This window comes from Heptranchias perlo, chromosome 9 (genome assembly GCF_035084215.1).
Source record: "Heptranchias perlo isolate sHepPer1 chromosome 9, sHepPer1.hap1, whole genome shotgun sequence".
Lineage (NCBI taxonomy): Eukaryota > Metazoa > Chordata > Chondrichthyes > Hexanchiformes > Hexanchidae > Heptranchias > Heptranchias perlo.
The window spans coordinates 3,954,992-3,971,617 of record NC_090333.1 but is presented as its reverse complement, the minus strand read 5'-3'; the positions used below and the strand labels follow the sequence as shown (position 1 = coordinate 3,971,617).

Here is a 16,626-nt window from a genome sequence, read left to right as displayed (position 1 = left end):
ATGGAGTTGAGGTGTCGATCAGCCACGATCTAATAGAATGGCAGAACAGAGGGGCTGAATGGCCTACTCCTGTTCCTATGTATCCTGACTAATGCCAAGATCAGTCAACATGGCCTGGATGCCTGACATTGGACCTTTTTTTATTTTGAAATTTGGTAAGGAAAATCAGCTTCCATTGGAGCTCTAACTATTCCACTATGGAATAAGATCAGACTTCTCCTATTTTGTTACATTAGGACCATAGTTGACATTGAGATCTCTGGAGGGAGGGGCGAACCTGTGTCCTGCCACTGTGTGTTATACTGTGTTATAGGAGCATCTTCCTACTGAAGGTGCTTTTCAAAGCATTGACATGGGAGTTGGTGACCGCTGAATCAGGAAATAGTGTAATTTCATCATGCAGAAGTGGGTCGGTGTGAGTTTATTTTACCAAGTACCTAAAAGTTGAGCTTGTCGCTTCCTGTTCTAAGTAACCCTCTATCAATGTGTAGATGCTTTGCATATCCTGTCATACAGGTGAGTGGAAAGAATCACAAAATATAAGTACTTTTGTACAATTCTATGTAGAATCTTACAGCACAGAAGGAGGCCGTTCAGCCTGACGTGCCCGTGTTGGCTCTTTGAAAGAGCTGCGGCTCTAGAGTCTGTATCCTTTATATTAAAAAAAAAACCTAATAGCTGATTTCATAATGGTTCATCTATGTGGCCTAGTTATAATAGTTAATAATGGCACTTCCTGATTGTTCTGTGTGGGTATCGGCAACAGCTGCTACATTGGAATGAACCCAGACTTTGTCTCTGTGAACTTGCTTCGATTTCAAATGGATTTATGTGGACAAAAGTTGAAGTGTATATATATTGCATGCGACTGTACCAGATTTTGTGTACCTTACTACAACCACAACTTGCATTTATATAGCGCCTTTAACACAGTAAAATGTCCCAAGGTGCTTCACAGGAGTGTAATCAGGTGCAAATTGACTCCGAGCCAAAGAATGAGGACAAATGACCAAACGCTTGGTCAAAGGGAGATTTTAAGCAACGTCTTAGAGGACAGAGAAGTGGAGAGGGTATTGAGAGGTGGAGGAACGCAGAGTTCTCAGAGGGTTGTAGGGCCGGAGGAGGTTAGAGTTAGGGAGGGGCGAGGCCGTGGAGTGATTTGAACACTAGGGTGAGAATTTAAAAATGGAGGTGTTGGTCGACCGGGAGCCAATGTCGGTCAACGAGCCTTGGGGTGATGGGGGAACGGGACTTGGTGTGAGTTAGGGTACGGGCAGCAGAGTTTTGGATGAGCTCAAGTTTATGGATGGTGGAAGGCCGGCCAGGAGAGCATTGGAATAGTCGAGTCTGGTGGTAACAAAGGATATAATCGGTTATATTGATTGAACAATATAGCTTTGGGAGTTCGGGTGAAATTAGTTGTCTCAAAGAGCTTTACCTGTTGAGGGGTTTAAAATAATGGGAGGCAATTGGCTGGGTAGATGGGGAATGATTTTTTTTTCCTCGAGTAGGGGAATCCAGAACAACAGGGACATCATCTTGAAATTTCAATTGAGCTGGTTAAAAGCTAATTCAGAAAAAAAAATCTTCATGCAAAGGGTTGTACGAATTTGGAATGCTATGCCACAGAAATCTATAGATGCAGAATCAATTGAGATCTTTAAAAGGGAGATGGATTCTTGGACAGCTAGGGTGTTGCCAGAATGGCAGGTATTCGGATTTAAAAAGTTAAGAGCTGCTGTGGCCACCAAAATGGCAGAACCAGCTCGATGAGCTAAGTGGCCGTCTTCTGCTTTGATATTATCATCTTACCTCAGCACGTTAATGATGTTGGGTAGGTCCCACCATAGCACATGCTACACATGGTCCGTCCCATACTTGTCAGGTTGAAGGAAAAATTGGACACTTTCTCTCCCCGACTGAGACATTTTTTCTTCTTTCGCCCAACGACAGATATGGAGAGTCCCGAACTGATCATCAATAGCTCTTGCGGAGCTCCTGCAGATGTTAAGTCGCTGGCGATGAATAGCGGTTGTTTGCCTGACCCAGCTATTGTAGATCAACTCCGAAGAAAGCTCAAGTTCTTTTTTATGAATCCATGTGAAAAATTCCAAGCTCGTGGTCGCAAACCATGGAAGCTGGGAGTGCAGATCCTAAAAATAGCGATGGTTACTCTCCAGGTAAAAACTTTACGATTATGATCTGCACCTGCAGGCACCTATAGTTAGCAAGCCGAGTCAAATATTGAGCAACAGAAGTATTTTTAAGTATGAATTAGATCGGTACGTCTAACGATCTAGATGTTGGGCGAAAGCTATTGAGCTTAGAATTTCCATTTGAAACAAATATAGGCAGGAGCTTCCTCCCCAAAGTTATGCCGCTTTTCCAGCATTGTTCAGGGATCTGTTCTTCTGATTTCCTTGCCCATTTGTACGGCGTGAGGATTTTCCAGCATCACTTCCACTAGACATTAGGTACGTCACGTTTTCCGTCATTGCCATCATTTTGTCAGTGGTGAATGTACGGAACGGCCTTAATACGGTAAACGCCCAGTGTCGCTAAGGGAGACCGAACAGCACGAAAACTGAAAATCTACAAGGCAGGACAACCAATTGATTTCTGCACAATGGAGCAAGAAATCAACACCAGTAGATTTCACCACTTCAACCGTGCCAGAAGTTCTCTCCGTCCTGCCCCTTTACAATGCTGCAGTTGTCCGAGTCCTGCAGCAGCAGTCCTCCTCCTCTGTGCCAAGCTCCCCAACAATGGTGTGGTAGGGGATTGAAACAAAGGTAACCTCAAAGTTTGCCAAGATCGGCAGTGGGTCATGCAGAAGTCCTGCCCCAGGGTGGAAAATCGCTGTCTTGGTGTTTATAGACATACAATTACGTAGTTTAAAAACGCTCCTTATCTGTGTGGACCAAAATATATCTGTACAGATTGAACTGAAATATGGGCCGATGTTGCCTTGAAGATTGAACTAAATGTTGCTCGTGTTTCAAAGGACCTAATTTTCTTCATCTGTTAGCCAGTTCATCATATCCCAATAATTTTTCTGTTTTTTTCTTTCAGTTAGTTCTGTTTGGGCTGAGCAATCAGATGGTGGTCCTCTTCAAAGAGGAGAATACTATAGCTTTTAAACATCTCTTTATTAAAAACTATGTGGATATAACTGATGGTGCTGATAATGACTTTGCAATCTACACTCAAAATGAAGTCTATGAGTATCTCTCTTTTATATTTGGTCAGGTAAGTGAGTCGTTACTAGTTGATCTTGTGTTTCTTTACCCCACTTCTTGGCACACTATGACGGTCAGGCTTTAATCCTATTGCGTTTTTCTTTATTGTACATGGCTAGCTTCCATATCGAGAAAGTAGATTGTTTCCATAAATTTTTTTTTTAAAAAAGATGCTCTCTCGAAAGAGCAAGTTATCAAAATGTACCATGAAGCACTTCTTCACAAACCGACTGAGAGTGGCCTTTTCGGTAGGGTAATATAAGCAAAGTCTCAAGAGGCAGGGGAGGTACCGGAGGACTAGAAGACTGCAAACACAATACCATTGTTTAAAAAGGGTACGAGGGAAAGGCCGAACAATTATAGGCTGGTCGGTCTTGCCTCTGTGGTGGGCAATCTATTAAAATCAATACTGAGAGATAGGATAAACTGTCACTTGGAAAGGCATGGTTTAATCAGGGATAGTCAGCATGGATTTGTTCAGGGAAGGTCATGCCTTACAAATCTGATTGAATTCTTTGAGGAAGTGACGACGAGGATTGATGAGGGTAGTGCAGTAGATGTTGTCTACATGGATTTTAGTAAGGCATTTGACAAGGTCCCACATGGCAGACTGGTCAGAAAGCTAACAGCCCATGGGATACAGGGAAAGGTGGCGAATTGGATCCAAAATTGGCTCAGTAACAGGAAACAAAGGGTAAAATTCGATAGATGTCTTTGCGAATGGAAGTCCATTTCCAGTGGTGTGCCACAGGGCTCAGTGTTGGGTCCCTTGCTGTTTGTGGTATATATTAATGACTTGGACTTGAATGTAGGGGGCATGATTGGCAAATTTGCAGACGACACAAAAATTGGCCGTGTAGTTGATAGTGAAGATGATAGCTGTCATAGAGTCATAGAGTTATACAGCACGGAGAGAGGCCCTTCGGCCCATCGTGTCCGCGCCGGCCATCAAGCCCTGTCTACTCTAATCCCATATTCCAGCATTTGGTCCGTAGCCTTGTATGCTATGGCATTTCAAGTGCTCATCCAAATGCTTCTTGAATGTTGTGAGGGTTCCTGCCTCCACAACCCTTTCAGTGAGTTCCAGACTCCAACCACCCTCTGGGTGAAAAAGTTGTTTCTCAAATCCCCTCTAAACCTCCCGCCTTTTACCTTGAATCTATGTCCCCTTGTTATAGAACCCTCAACGAAGGGAAAAAGCTCCTTAGTATCCATCCTATCTGTGCCCCTCATAATTTTGTACACCTCAATCATGTCCCCCCTCAGCCTCCTCTGCTCCAAGGAAAACAAACCCAATCTTCCCAGTCTCTCTTCATAGCTGAAGCGCTCCAGCCCTGGTAACATCCTGGTGAATCTCCTCTGCACCCTCTCCAAAGCGATCACATCCTTCCTGTAGTGTGGCGACCAGAACTGCACACAGTACTCCAACTGTGGCCTAACCAGTGTTTTATACAGCTCCATCATAACTTCCTTGCTCTTATATTCTATGCCTCGGCTAATAAAGGTAAGTATCCCATATGCCTTCTTTACCACCTTATCTACCTGTTCCGCCGCCTTCAGGGATCTGTGAACTTGCACACCAAGATCCCTCTGACCCTCTGTCTTGCCTAGGGTCCTCCCATTCATTGTGTATTCCCTTGCCTTGTTAGTCCCTCCAAAGTGCATCACCTCGCACTTTTCCGGGTTAAATTCCATTTGCCACTGTTCCGCCCATCTGACCAACCCATCTATATCGTCCTGCAGACTGAGGCTATCCTCCTCGCTATTTACCACCCTACCAATTTTTGTATCATCAGCGAACTTACTGATCATACCTTTTACATTCATATCCAAGTCATTAATGTAGACCACAAACAGCAAGGGACCCAGCACCGATCCCTGTGGTACCCCACTGGCCACAGGCTTCCAGTCACAAAAACAACCTTCGACCATCACCCTCTGCCTTCTGCCACTAAGCCAGTTTTGTATCCAAAGTGCCAAGGCACCCTGGATTCCATGGGCTCGTACCTTCTTGACCAGTCTCCTGTGGGAGACTTTATCGAAGGCCTTACTGAAATCCATGTATACCACATCCACTGCGTTACCCTCATCCACACGCCTGGTCACCCCCTCAAAAAATTCAATCAAATTAGTCAGACATGATCTTCCCTTGACAAAGCCATGTTGACTATCCCTGATTAATCCTTGCTTCTCCAAGTGGAGACTAATTTTGTCCTTCAGAATTTTTTCCAATAATTTTCCTACCACTGATGTTAGGCTCACTGGCCTGTAGTTCCCCGGTTTTTCCCTACTCCCCTTCTTGAATAATGGTACTACATTAGCGGTTCTCCAGTCCTCTGGCACATCCCCTGTGGCCAGAGAGGTTCTGAATATATGTGTCAGAGCCCCCGCAATCTCCTCCTTTGCCTCACACAGTAGCCTGGGATACATTTCGTCCGGGCCTGGGGATTTATCCATTTTTAGGCCTGCTAAAACCGCCAATACCTCCTCCCGCTCGATGTTACATAAGAAATTGGAGCAGGAGTAGGCCAATCGGCCCCTCGAGCCTGCTCCGCCATTCAATAAGATCATGGCTGATCTGATCCCAACCACAAATCTAAAGAACACAAGAAGTCGGAGCAGGACCCGGCCACATAGCCCCTGGGCCCTCTCCGCCACCCACAGGGCATTGACCGATCCGAACTCAGCTTCATGTCCAATTTCCTGCCCGCTCCCCATAACCCCTAATTCCCTTTACTTCTAGGAAACTGTCTATTTCTGTTTTAAATTTATCTAATGATGTAGCTTCCACAGCTTCCTGGGGCAGCAAATTCCACAGACCTACCACCCTCTGAGTGAAGAAGTTTCTCCTCATCTCAGTTTTGAAAGAGCAGCCCCTTATTCTAAGATTATGCCCCCTAGTTCTAGTTTCACCCATCTTTGGGAACATCCTTACTGCATCCACCCGATCAAGACCCTTCACAATCTTATATGTTTCAATAAGATCGCCTCTCATTCTTCTGAACTCCAATGAGTAGAGTCCCAATCTACTCAACCTCTCCTCATATGTCCGCCCCCTCATCCCCGGGATTAACCGAGTGAACCTTCTTTGTACTGCCTCGAGAGCAAGTATGTCTTTTCTTAAGTATGGAGACCAAAACTGTATGCAGTATTCCAGGTGCGGTCTCACCAATACCTTATATAACTGCAGCAATACCTCCTTGTTTTTATATTCTATCCCTCTAGCAATAAAAGCCAACATTCCGTTGGCTTTCTTGATCACCTGCTGCACCTGCATACCAACTTTTTGATTTTCTTGCACTAGGACCCCCAGATCCCTTTGTACTGCAGTACTTTCCAGTCTCTCGCCATTAAGAAAATAACTTGCTCTCTGATTTTTCCTGCCAAAGTGCATAACCTCACATTTTCCAATATTATATTGCATCTGCCAAATCTCCGCCCACTCGCCCAGCCTGTCTATATCCCCTTGCAGGTTTTTTATGTCCTCCTCACTCTCTACTTTCCCTCCCATCTTTGTATCATCTGCAAATTTTGATATGTTGCACTCGGTCCCCTCCTCCAAATCGTTAATATAGATTGTAAAGAGTTGGGGACCCAGCACCGACCCCTGTGGAACACCACTGGTTACTGGTTGCCAGTCCGAAAATGAACCATTTATCCCAACTCTCTGCTTCCTGTTTGATAACCAATCCTCCACCCATGCCAGAATATTACCCCCAATCCCGTGATTTTTTATCTTAAGTAATAATCTTTTATGTGGCACCTTGTCGAATGCCTTCTGTTCGAGTATATCACAGTCCCCCTGCCGTATTTCTATGTCTACATCGTCCTTCTCCATTGTGAAAACAGATGCAAAAAATTCATTTAGAACCCCTCCTACATCTGCCGGCTCCACACACAGATTGCCATTTTTGTCCCTAATGGGCCCTATTTTTTCCCTAGTCATCCTCTTACCCTTAATATACTTATAAAACATCTTAGGATTTTCCTTTATTTTGCTCGCCAGTGTTATTTCATGGCCCCTCCTTGATCTCCTAATTTCTTTTTTAAGTATCCCCCTGCACTTTTTGTACTCCTCTAGGGCTTCCTCCGTCTTTAGCCTTTTGTATCTGCCAAAAGCCCTCCTTTTTTTCCTAATCCATTCTCGTATATCCCCTGACATCCAAGGTTCCCTGGAGTTCTTGGAACCACCCTTGACCTTTACGGGAACATGTTGCCATTGTATGGTCTCAATCTCCCTTCTGAAAGACTCCCATTGCTCCGATGCGGATTTTCCTACAAGCAGCTGATCCCAGTCCATTTTGGCCAGATCCTGCCTTATCCTATTAAAATCGGCCTTCCCCCAATTTAGAACCTTTATTTCCGGCCCCTCCCTGTCCTTTTCCATGACCACCTTAAATCTCACCGAATTATGGTCACTGTCACTAAAGTGCTCACCTACTAGCACTTCTTCCACTTGGCCGGCCACATTCCCTAGAATTAGGTACAGTACTGTAGACTCCAAGAAAATATCAATGGGTCGGTGGAGTGGGCAGAAAAGTGGCAAATGGAGTTCAACCCGGAGAAGTGTGAGGTAATGCACTTAGGGAGGGCAAACAGTAAAAGGGAACACGCAGTAAACGGGAATATATTGAGAGGGGTAGAGGAAGTGAGAGACCTTGGAGTGCATGTGCACAGGTCCCAGAAGGTGGCAGTACAGGTAGGTAAGGTTGAGAAGAAGGCATATGGAATGCTTTCCGTTATTAGCCGAGGTATAGAATACAAAAGCAGGGATGTAATGATGGAACTGTATAAAACGCTGGTAAGGCCACAGCTGGAGTATTGTGCGCAGTTCTGGTCACCACATTACAGGTAGGACGTAATTGCTCTGGAGAGAGTGCAGAGAAGATTTACAAGAATGTTGCCAGGGCTTGAAAATTGCAGCTACGAGGAGAGATTGGATAGGCTGGGGTTGTTTTCCTTGGAGCAGAGGAGGCTGAGGGGAGACTTGATTGAGGTGTACAAAATTATGTGGGGCCTAGATAGAGTAGACAGGAAGTGCCTGTTTCCCCTAGCGGAGAGCTCAAGAACTAGAGGACATTGATTTAAGATGATTGGCAGAAGGATTAGAGGGGACATGAGGAAAAACGTTTTTACCCAGAGGGTGGTGGGTGTATGGAATTCACTGCCCGAATTGGTGGTAGAGGCAGGGACCCTCAACTTTTTTTTTAAAAAAAATACCTGGACCTGCACCTAAAGTGCTGTAGGGCTACAGACCGGGTGCTGGAAGGTGGGATTAGAATAGGCACCTGGTTGTTCTTCGAGCCGGCACAGACATGATGGGCCGAAAGGCCCCCTTCTGTGCTGTATCTTCTATGGTTCGAGGCAGGCGGATGCTGTGACGAAGGTATATTATGGGTTTCTATGGAGTATGGGTTGAATGGTATCCCTCAACTGTCCAGAGACTTGAGCACATAATCTAACTGTTCAGTGCAGTACTGAGGGAGTGCTGCACTGTCAGAAGTGCCATCTTTCAAATGAGATATTACCCCCTCAGGTAGACATAAAAGATCCCATACCACTTTCTGAAGAAGAGCTGGGGAGTTCTCCCTGGTGCCCTGGCAAACATTTATCCCTCAACCAACATCACCACCAATAGTTAATCTGGTCATTCATCTCCTTGCTGTTTGTGGGATCTTGTGCGCAAATTGACTGCTGCGTTTCCTACATTATAACAGTGACTACACTTCAAAAGTACCTCTTTGGGACATCCTGAGGTCACGCAAGCTATATAAATGCAAGCCTTTCTTACTGATCTTTATGATTTGAGTGTGCTCAAAAGGCTAGCTACAAAATCCAATGTTGAATTTGTTATAGATCTGTTAAAATTTCAATTAAACACCTAAAGCAGACTATTTTAAACATTCCTGTTTCCTAGTACATGTCTTGAGCTTATTTCCAATTTATTGATTCAATACAACCTAGAGAACGCATTGGGTGGCATTTTCCTTATGTATAATTGATGAGTGGAAAATTGGACTTTGATAGCGTTGTCTTGTAACAGTAGCTGCTCCTGGTGCGCATGAGAAATTCTGTCCCCTTTTGAGTGACTCAGAAAAAGACCTCAGTAACTGGTGCTGCTCATGTTTGTGAATTAGGGCAATGCTGAGTATCTTTAACAACAGCAATCTTTCACGACAGCAGTGCAAGTATTTTTTTTATATGAATGAAGTGATTATAGAGTGTCCCATATTTCTTGGATAATATTTCCTCAGCCATACAGGACAATTGGAGGGAGTCATTTTTGAAAAGTTCTGCTCCCAATGTGGAGCCTCCTTGGCGGGAGTGCAGGTCGGAACTTGAGCAGTGTAGAGATGTTTCTGCAACCCTGTGCTGCCATCTAGCGAGGCTTCATGCTGGGAGATGAGTCTCGTACAATCGCCTCTTTGAAACTTCCTTCATGCCTCTTTTTCCTTCTCTCTTCCCCTTCCCCTCCTGGCAAAAGTGATCCCATGACCTGCTCCTTTCTCAGTTTTTACATGTATTGAAAAATTCAACAGAAACACCAGCTTGGCATTTTTGGGCTATACAAGAGTAATTTTTTTTTCAAATCAAGAAATATGTAAATAGCCAAAGTCCCTGATACAAAAAGGTTGAAAAAAATCAAAAGTGATGATGAGGTAAATCAGGGCTATCGTCCAGATAGCAGTAAACTTGGGTTTTAAAAGTCCTGAAACTTGTAGGCGGAAGGAAAGACTGAAGGCAGCAAGAGGCTCATTTTTGAGGTCCCAGGAGAGAATAAATTAGAACATTGCGTCTTGATTTCAACACCATAAGGATTCAGGGAGGAGGCAGTGTGTTCAGGGTTTCGTATTTGAAGTTCAGGAGGAACAAGAGCGGAATATTCGGAGCAACACTCGGTAAGAGACTGGAAAGGTTGAATGCCAGAGGTGAATGTCTTTGCATCCTGTCCCAAGGGTGTGCGAGATGTGGGAGTATCCAAATGGGTTTTATAGAGAAGTAAGAATTTTGAAGCAAAATGAAGTATTTGGCACAAGGAAAAGAAACTGTACTACTTGGAGGCAGTTTTAGCAATGGTGGGGGATGTATGAATTCCATTTCTGATGAAAGGAGATGATGGTGATGAATGAAGTAAGTTTAAGGGTGGAGCCATCAAAGGTAAGATGTGATAGCTGCTGATTGGGACTGGTAAGAGACTTGAGGAAGGATTGAAAAAATTAAGGCATGTTAACCTTTTAAAAGTGCGGGACAGCTTTTAGGCTAGACCCATTTCTAAGCAATATATGGGTTGTGGAATTTATATCCTCAATTGGCAGGTCAGTAACTACCAGATGAGGTAAAAGTCCATTTCACTTGGGCTGGAGCCAGCTTGGAAGCTAACATGAGTCTCCCCTTTAAGGCAGCCATTTAATTGCTGTACCTGTGTTACGATTTTGCTTCCAAAGAAGATGCGTTGATTACTATTTCTGTTTTTAAGTGGTGCTATAAACGGTGAATAGGCTCTCCTTTTTATCCTCACAACTCTTGTGTTTTCCTAATGCAAGCCAAAGGTAAACCAGTGTAAGTGTTAGTTTATCTTTTTGTGTATATATTGTGTTACATCATCACATCAAGTCTACAACACAGAAACAGGTCATTCGGCCCAACTGGTCTATGCCAGTGTTTATGCTTCACACGAGCCTCCTCCTACCATTTTCAACCCACCCTATCGGCATTTCCTTCTATTCCTTTCTCCCTCCTGTGCCTATCCAGCTTCCCCTTAAATGCATCTATGCTATTTGCCTCAACTTCTCCTGGTGGTAGCGAGTTCCACATTCTAACCACTCTCTGGGTAAAGAAGTTTCTCCTGAATTCCCTATTGGATTTATTAGTGACTATCTTAAATTGATGACCTCTAGTTTTGGACTCCCCCACAAGTGAAAATATTTTCTCTATGTCTACCCTATCAAACCCTTTCGTGATCTTAAAGACCTCTATCAGGTCACCCCTCAGCCTTCTCTTTTCTAAAGAAAAGACCCCCAGCCTATTCAGCCTTTCTTGATAGGCATAACCTCTTGGTTCTGGTATCATCCTTGTTCAAAAAAGATTCACAATCTCCAGTGCCTCGATATCCTTTTTACAATATGGAGATCAGAACTGTGCACAGTGCTCCAAGCATGGCCTAAACACTGTTTTTCAAGTATCTTTGTATAAGCATGCAGGGTAGGTTATACTGCCATGGTCAAGGAACGGAGGGTTGTACTGGCAGTAGTTTTGTATATTTAGGGAAAGGGCTCTTCATGAGGCTATTCTGAGCAGAGCTCTGGACAGGGCCTGTCCTTCCCTGCTCCCAGCACTTTGCCACCCACTATCGCATGATTAACATATCTGGTGCAAGTTGGAGGCAAAAACAAAGCCATACCGCATTTGACTTTAATTTATCCTCTTGAAGCATAATGACTACTGTGAGGTTATTCACTTTGGTAGGAAGAATAGAAAAACAGAATTTTTTTTTTAAATGGTGAGAAACTATTAAATGTTGGTGTTCAGAGAGACTTGGGTGTCCTCGTACAAGAAACACAAAAAGTTAACATGCAGGTACAGCAAGCAATTAGGAAAGCAAATGGCATTTTGGCGTTTTATTGCAAGGGGGTTGGAGTACAAAAGTAAGGAAGTCTTACTACAATTGTACAGGGCTTTGGTGAGACCTCACCTGGAGTACTGTGTACAGTTTTTGTCGTCTCATCTAAGGAAGGATATACTTGCCTTAGAGGCGGTGCAGCGAAGGTTCACTAGATTAAATTCTGGGATGAGAGGGTTGTCCTATGAGGAGAGATTGAGTAGAATGGGCCTATACTCTCGAGTTTAGAAGAATGAGAGGTGATCTCATTGAAACATAAGATTCTGAGGGGCTTGAGAGGGTAGATGCTGAGAGGCTGTTTCTCATGGCTGGAGAGTCTAGAACGAGAGGGCATAGTCGCAGGATAAGGGGTCGGCCGTTTAAGACTGAGATGAGGAGGAATTTCTTCACTCAGAGGGTTGTGAATCTTTGGAATTCTCTACCCCTGAGGACTGTGGATGCTGAGTCATTGAAAATATTCAAGGCTAAGATGGACAGATTTCTGGACTCTAGGGGAATCAAGGGATATGGGGATCGAGTGGGAAAGTGGAGTTGAGGTGGAAGATCAGCCATGATCTGATTGAATGGCGGAGCAGACTTGAGGGGCCATGTGGCCTACTCCTGCTCCTATTTCTTATGTTCTTATGTAATTTCTCTCTCCGAAACTAATTTGTTTTTGCTCTCCTAGTATGTGCAACTGCATCAGATTTCTGTTGGCAATCACGCCTATGAGAGGAGAGGGACTGACTTAACACCGTTGACAGTGTGTCAGTATTTTTACAAGAGGGGGAGCATCAGCCCCGGGAATGAGTCTTTTAACATTGACCCAAAGATTGAGACAGGTGGGTACAAGTGTATCATTTGGAGAAGGGTGATTGATATGCCTGATAATTGGGATCATATTGGTGGGTGGGAGAGGAGCAGGTGCAGGCTAAAACAGGCATTAGGCCCTTGAATATGTAAATGAGAGGCCAGCAACGCCTGAGAAATGACCCAACCCAATATCTGGTCGCACGTCTCTCATACTTTGGCCCCAGAATGGGCTCTCATTGCGCCCATTTTATGCCTGTACAGTGGTCGCAACAAGATCCAATTTCCACCCCATAGGCTTGCAAGTATTCAGCACCTTTACCATAGCTCTCTTAAATGGTGCTTCACATTACAGTTGATTATTTTTTTTTGAAGCTTGTTGAGTAGGTGAATTGTGTGTCAGCTTAACTCTGTTGGTGCTCTTTTCCATCTGGGTCAGGAGGTGGTGGGTTCAAGTCCCACTCCCAAGACTAGAAATTGAGCTTCCAATCTGGGCTGACACTCAGTGCTGCATTGTATGAGAGGACGTCCTTCAGCGGGGATGTTAAAATGGAAGTCCCATCCGCCAGTTGAAGCGGAGGCTAAAGATCTCATGGCGCTATTTGAAGAAGAGCAGAGAATGTTTCCCTCCTCCTCCCCCCACCCATGTCCTTGGCAACATTCCTCACTCAACCAAGATTGGTGGAAGCAGATTCAATGACAACTTTCAAAAGGGATTGGGAAGGGGAAAAATTTGCAGGGCAGGGGAGTGGGACTAATTGGATAGCTCTTTCAAAGAGCCGGCACAGGCGCGATGGGCTGAATGTCCTCCTTCTGTGCTGTATCATTCTATGAAGAAAGATATATAATTTAGTGGGGAAAGTGCATTGCTTGCTGTAGTCAGGAACAATGAAATCAATACTCCCTTTAGGAAAATGAAGATGATTGTGAATATTACCGACTGATATAAAGTCTTGCAGTGTGTTCTCTTCTACAGAATGCTTTGATATTGAGCCAATGCTGCCCATGTCTAATGGACCCTCAACAGACAATAAGCTGAACTTGACGTTGCATTTCCACAGGTGAGGTTTGCTGCTTTTCTCATGTTTGGAATGAACTTGCTTTTTTTTTAAACTTGAAAACAAACTTGCGTTAATTTTTTTTTTCTTCTCTTAGACTTGTGATGGTGCAAGTTCAGTTTAAACTGAAAGCAATCAACCTACAGACAATCCGTCGCCATGAGCTGCCGGATTGTTACGATTTTTGTGTTACAGTAAGTAGCCACACCCTACGCCTGCCTTCGTGTAGAATGGGGGATTATATTCGAGCCCGAAGTATAAAGTTTTTGTTTCTATATAAATCCAAAACTGGATTGAGTTTCCACCTTCTGGGTCTTGTATTTACTCACTGGGCCTATCGCATCAAATGTTAGGACATAACCTTAAAATCAGAACCAGGCCATTCAGGAGAGAAATTAGGGAACACTTCTTCATGCAAAAGGGTGGTAGAAGTGTGGAACGCCCTCCCACAAAAAGCAGTAGATGCTCGCTCAATTAATAATTTTAAATCGTGAGATCGATAGGTTTTTGCTAGCCGAGGGTATTAGGGGATGGTGGGTAAATGGAGTTAGAATACAGATCAGCCATGATCTCATTGAATTGGTGGAACAGGTTCGAGGGGCTGAATGGCCTACTCCTGTGTTACCATGTCAGATGTTTGCTTAGTGCAAAATCGTGATGCTTCTGTCTCTCTAAGCCTATAAATCTGGATTCAAACTGTAGTATCAAAAGAAATGTAAGTTTACTCTTGTTTAATGTGAAGGTTTGCTGGATGTCCCCACAGAAATAGTTGTGCTGGTGAGTGTGAGTGTCTTTGGCAGGGTTATTCTCCCAGCCCTTCTCTTAAATAGTGTTAGACGTTGATGTTAGTATTAGCTCATAGCATCATAGAATGATACAGCACAGGAGGAGGCCATTCAGCCCATCGAGCCTGTGCTGGCTCTTTGAAAGAGCTATCCAATTAGTCCCATTCCCCTGCTCTTTCCCCATAGCCCTGCAAATTTTGCTGCTTCAAGTATTTATCCAATTCCCTTTTGAAAGTTATTATTGAATGTGCTTCCACCGCCCTTTCAGACAGAGCATTCCAGATCATCACAACTCGCTGAATTAAAAAGAAATTCTCCTCATCTTCCCCCCCCCCCCCCCCCCCCCCCTGATTCTTTTGCCAATTATCATAAACCTGTGTCCTCTGGTTACTGACCCTTCTGCCACTGGAAACAGTTTCTCCTTATTTACTCTATTAAAACCCTTCATGATTTTGAACGCCTCTATTAAATCTCTCCTTCACCTTCTCTGCTCCAAGGAGAACAATCCCAGTTTCTCCAGATAACTGAAGTTCCTCATCCCTGGTATCATTTTAGTAAATCTCCTCTGCACCCTCTCTTAAGACCTTCACATCCTTCCTAAAGTGTAGTGCCCAGAATTGAACACAATACTCCAGCTGGGGCTTTACCTGTGATTTATAAAGGTTAACTGCGCTATTGGTTCTTGACAACAGATTGAATCTATTGGTTTGCCGTGCGAATGAGCATAAATGGCTAGCTTTGAGCAAACTTTTTTTTTCATGTAGACAGAGCAGGGGATCCCGTGTAACCTTTTATGTACGTGTACTTCAGACACCACAAAATCTCCATTGGAAGGGTTCTCATTTTGCTGTAAGCCAAATGACAGTGTAGGATTGGGAGATGTGTGCAGAGTAATGAGCTGCATGGTGATAAAAGCATTGTGGGAGCCTGCAGTTTTAACAATTTGCACAATGGAAAAGTCGCCTTATACAGGGACTAATAACTACCTTACGAGTCATTGGTTTATTTATACAGTTAATGGTACTTTTGTCTTTTTAGATTACCTTCGACAATAAAGCACACAGTGGAAGAATTCAAATTAATTTGGACAATGATGTTTCCATTAGGGAATGTAAAGGCTGGCATGTAACGGGGGGTGGTAAGTATATTGTTTTTTTTTCTTGCCTGCAGAGAAATTTGAGAAAGAACTTGCATTTTTTTTTAAACAAGTCCTAAGTGTTGGAACAAGTTCTTGGTTTCTCTTCATGAGGACACTGCCGATTGTCTAGGCCCTCTCCGTGGTTATGATATGTTTTTTTTTTATTCGTTCATGGGATGTGGGCGTCGCTGGCGAGGCCGGCATTTATTGCCCATCCCTAATTGCCCTCGAGAAGGTGGTGGTGAGCTGCCGCCTTGAACTGCTGCAGTCCGTGTACTTTTTCTCCTGGGTTTTTGCTCGGAGCGGTGTTACGGATATTAATCTTTAATTCCTGGAGACTCCAGGACAATCCTGGAGAGTTGGCAACCTTAATTATCTCTTTTTAAAAATGGATACGACACTGTCCGCTCTCCGGTCCTTTGGCATACATCCAAACTCAGAGCCCTTTAAGAATTGTAGAAAGGTTACAGCCATTCGGCCCATCGAGTCCACGCCGAAATAATTATATGTCTCAATCGGGGGACTTTAGGGTTTTTTGGATAGATGAGCTACGATGGCCTTCCTCATAACTTAACTATCTTGTGAACAGTAAATGTGCTAATTAACATTACCAACAAGCCAGGGGATCAGCCTGGTTCAATGAGGAGTGTAGAAGAACATGCCAGGAGCAGCACCAGGCATACTGAAAATGAGGGGCCAACCTGGTGAAGCTACAACTCAGGACTACATGCATGCTAAACAGCGGAAGCAACATGCTATAGACAGAGCTAAGCGATTCCACAACCAATGGACCAGATCAAAGCTCTGCAGTCCTGCCACATCCAGTCGTGAATGGTGGTGGACGAACTGGAGGAGGAGGCTCTGTAAACATCCCCATCCTCAATGATGTCGGAGTCCAGCACGTGAGTGCAAAAGGCAAGGCAGAAGCGTTTGCAACCATCTTCAGCCAGAAGTGCCGAGTGGACGATCCATCTCGGCCGCCTCCCAATATCCCCAC

At 44.1% G+C, this 16,626-nt stretch overlaps 1 protein-coding gene across 2 annotated transcripts in view; it reads left to right on the top strand.

The window, feature by feature from the left end:
• LOC137325097 (mucolipin-3-like) overlaps positions 1-16,626 on the top strand; it is a 39,550-nt gene that overhangs the window by 10,612 nt on the left and 12,312 nt on the right. For both annotated transcript variants that reach the window (XM_067989812.1, XM_067989813.1), the window contains exons 2-7: positions 1,954-2,180; positions 3,073-3,249; positions 12,527-12,680; positions 13,625-13,709; positions 13,804-13,900; positions 15,530-15,629. In XM_067989812.1, coding sequence (XP_067845913.1) covers positions 1,954-2,180; positions 3,073-3,249; positions 12,527-12,680; positions 13,625-13,709; positions 13,804-13,900; positions 15,530-15,629 — 840 coding nt within the window. The remainder of the gene's footprint in view (positions 1-1,953; positions 2,181-3,072; positions 3,250-12,526; positions 12,681-13,624; positions 13,710-13,803; positions 13,901-15,529; positions 15,630-16,626) is intronic.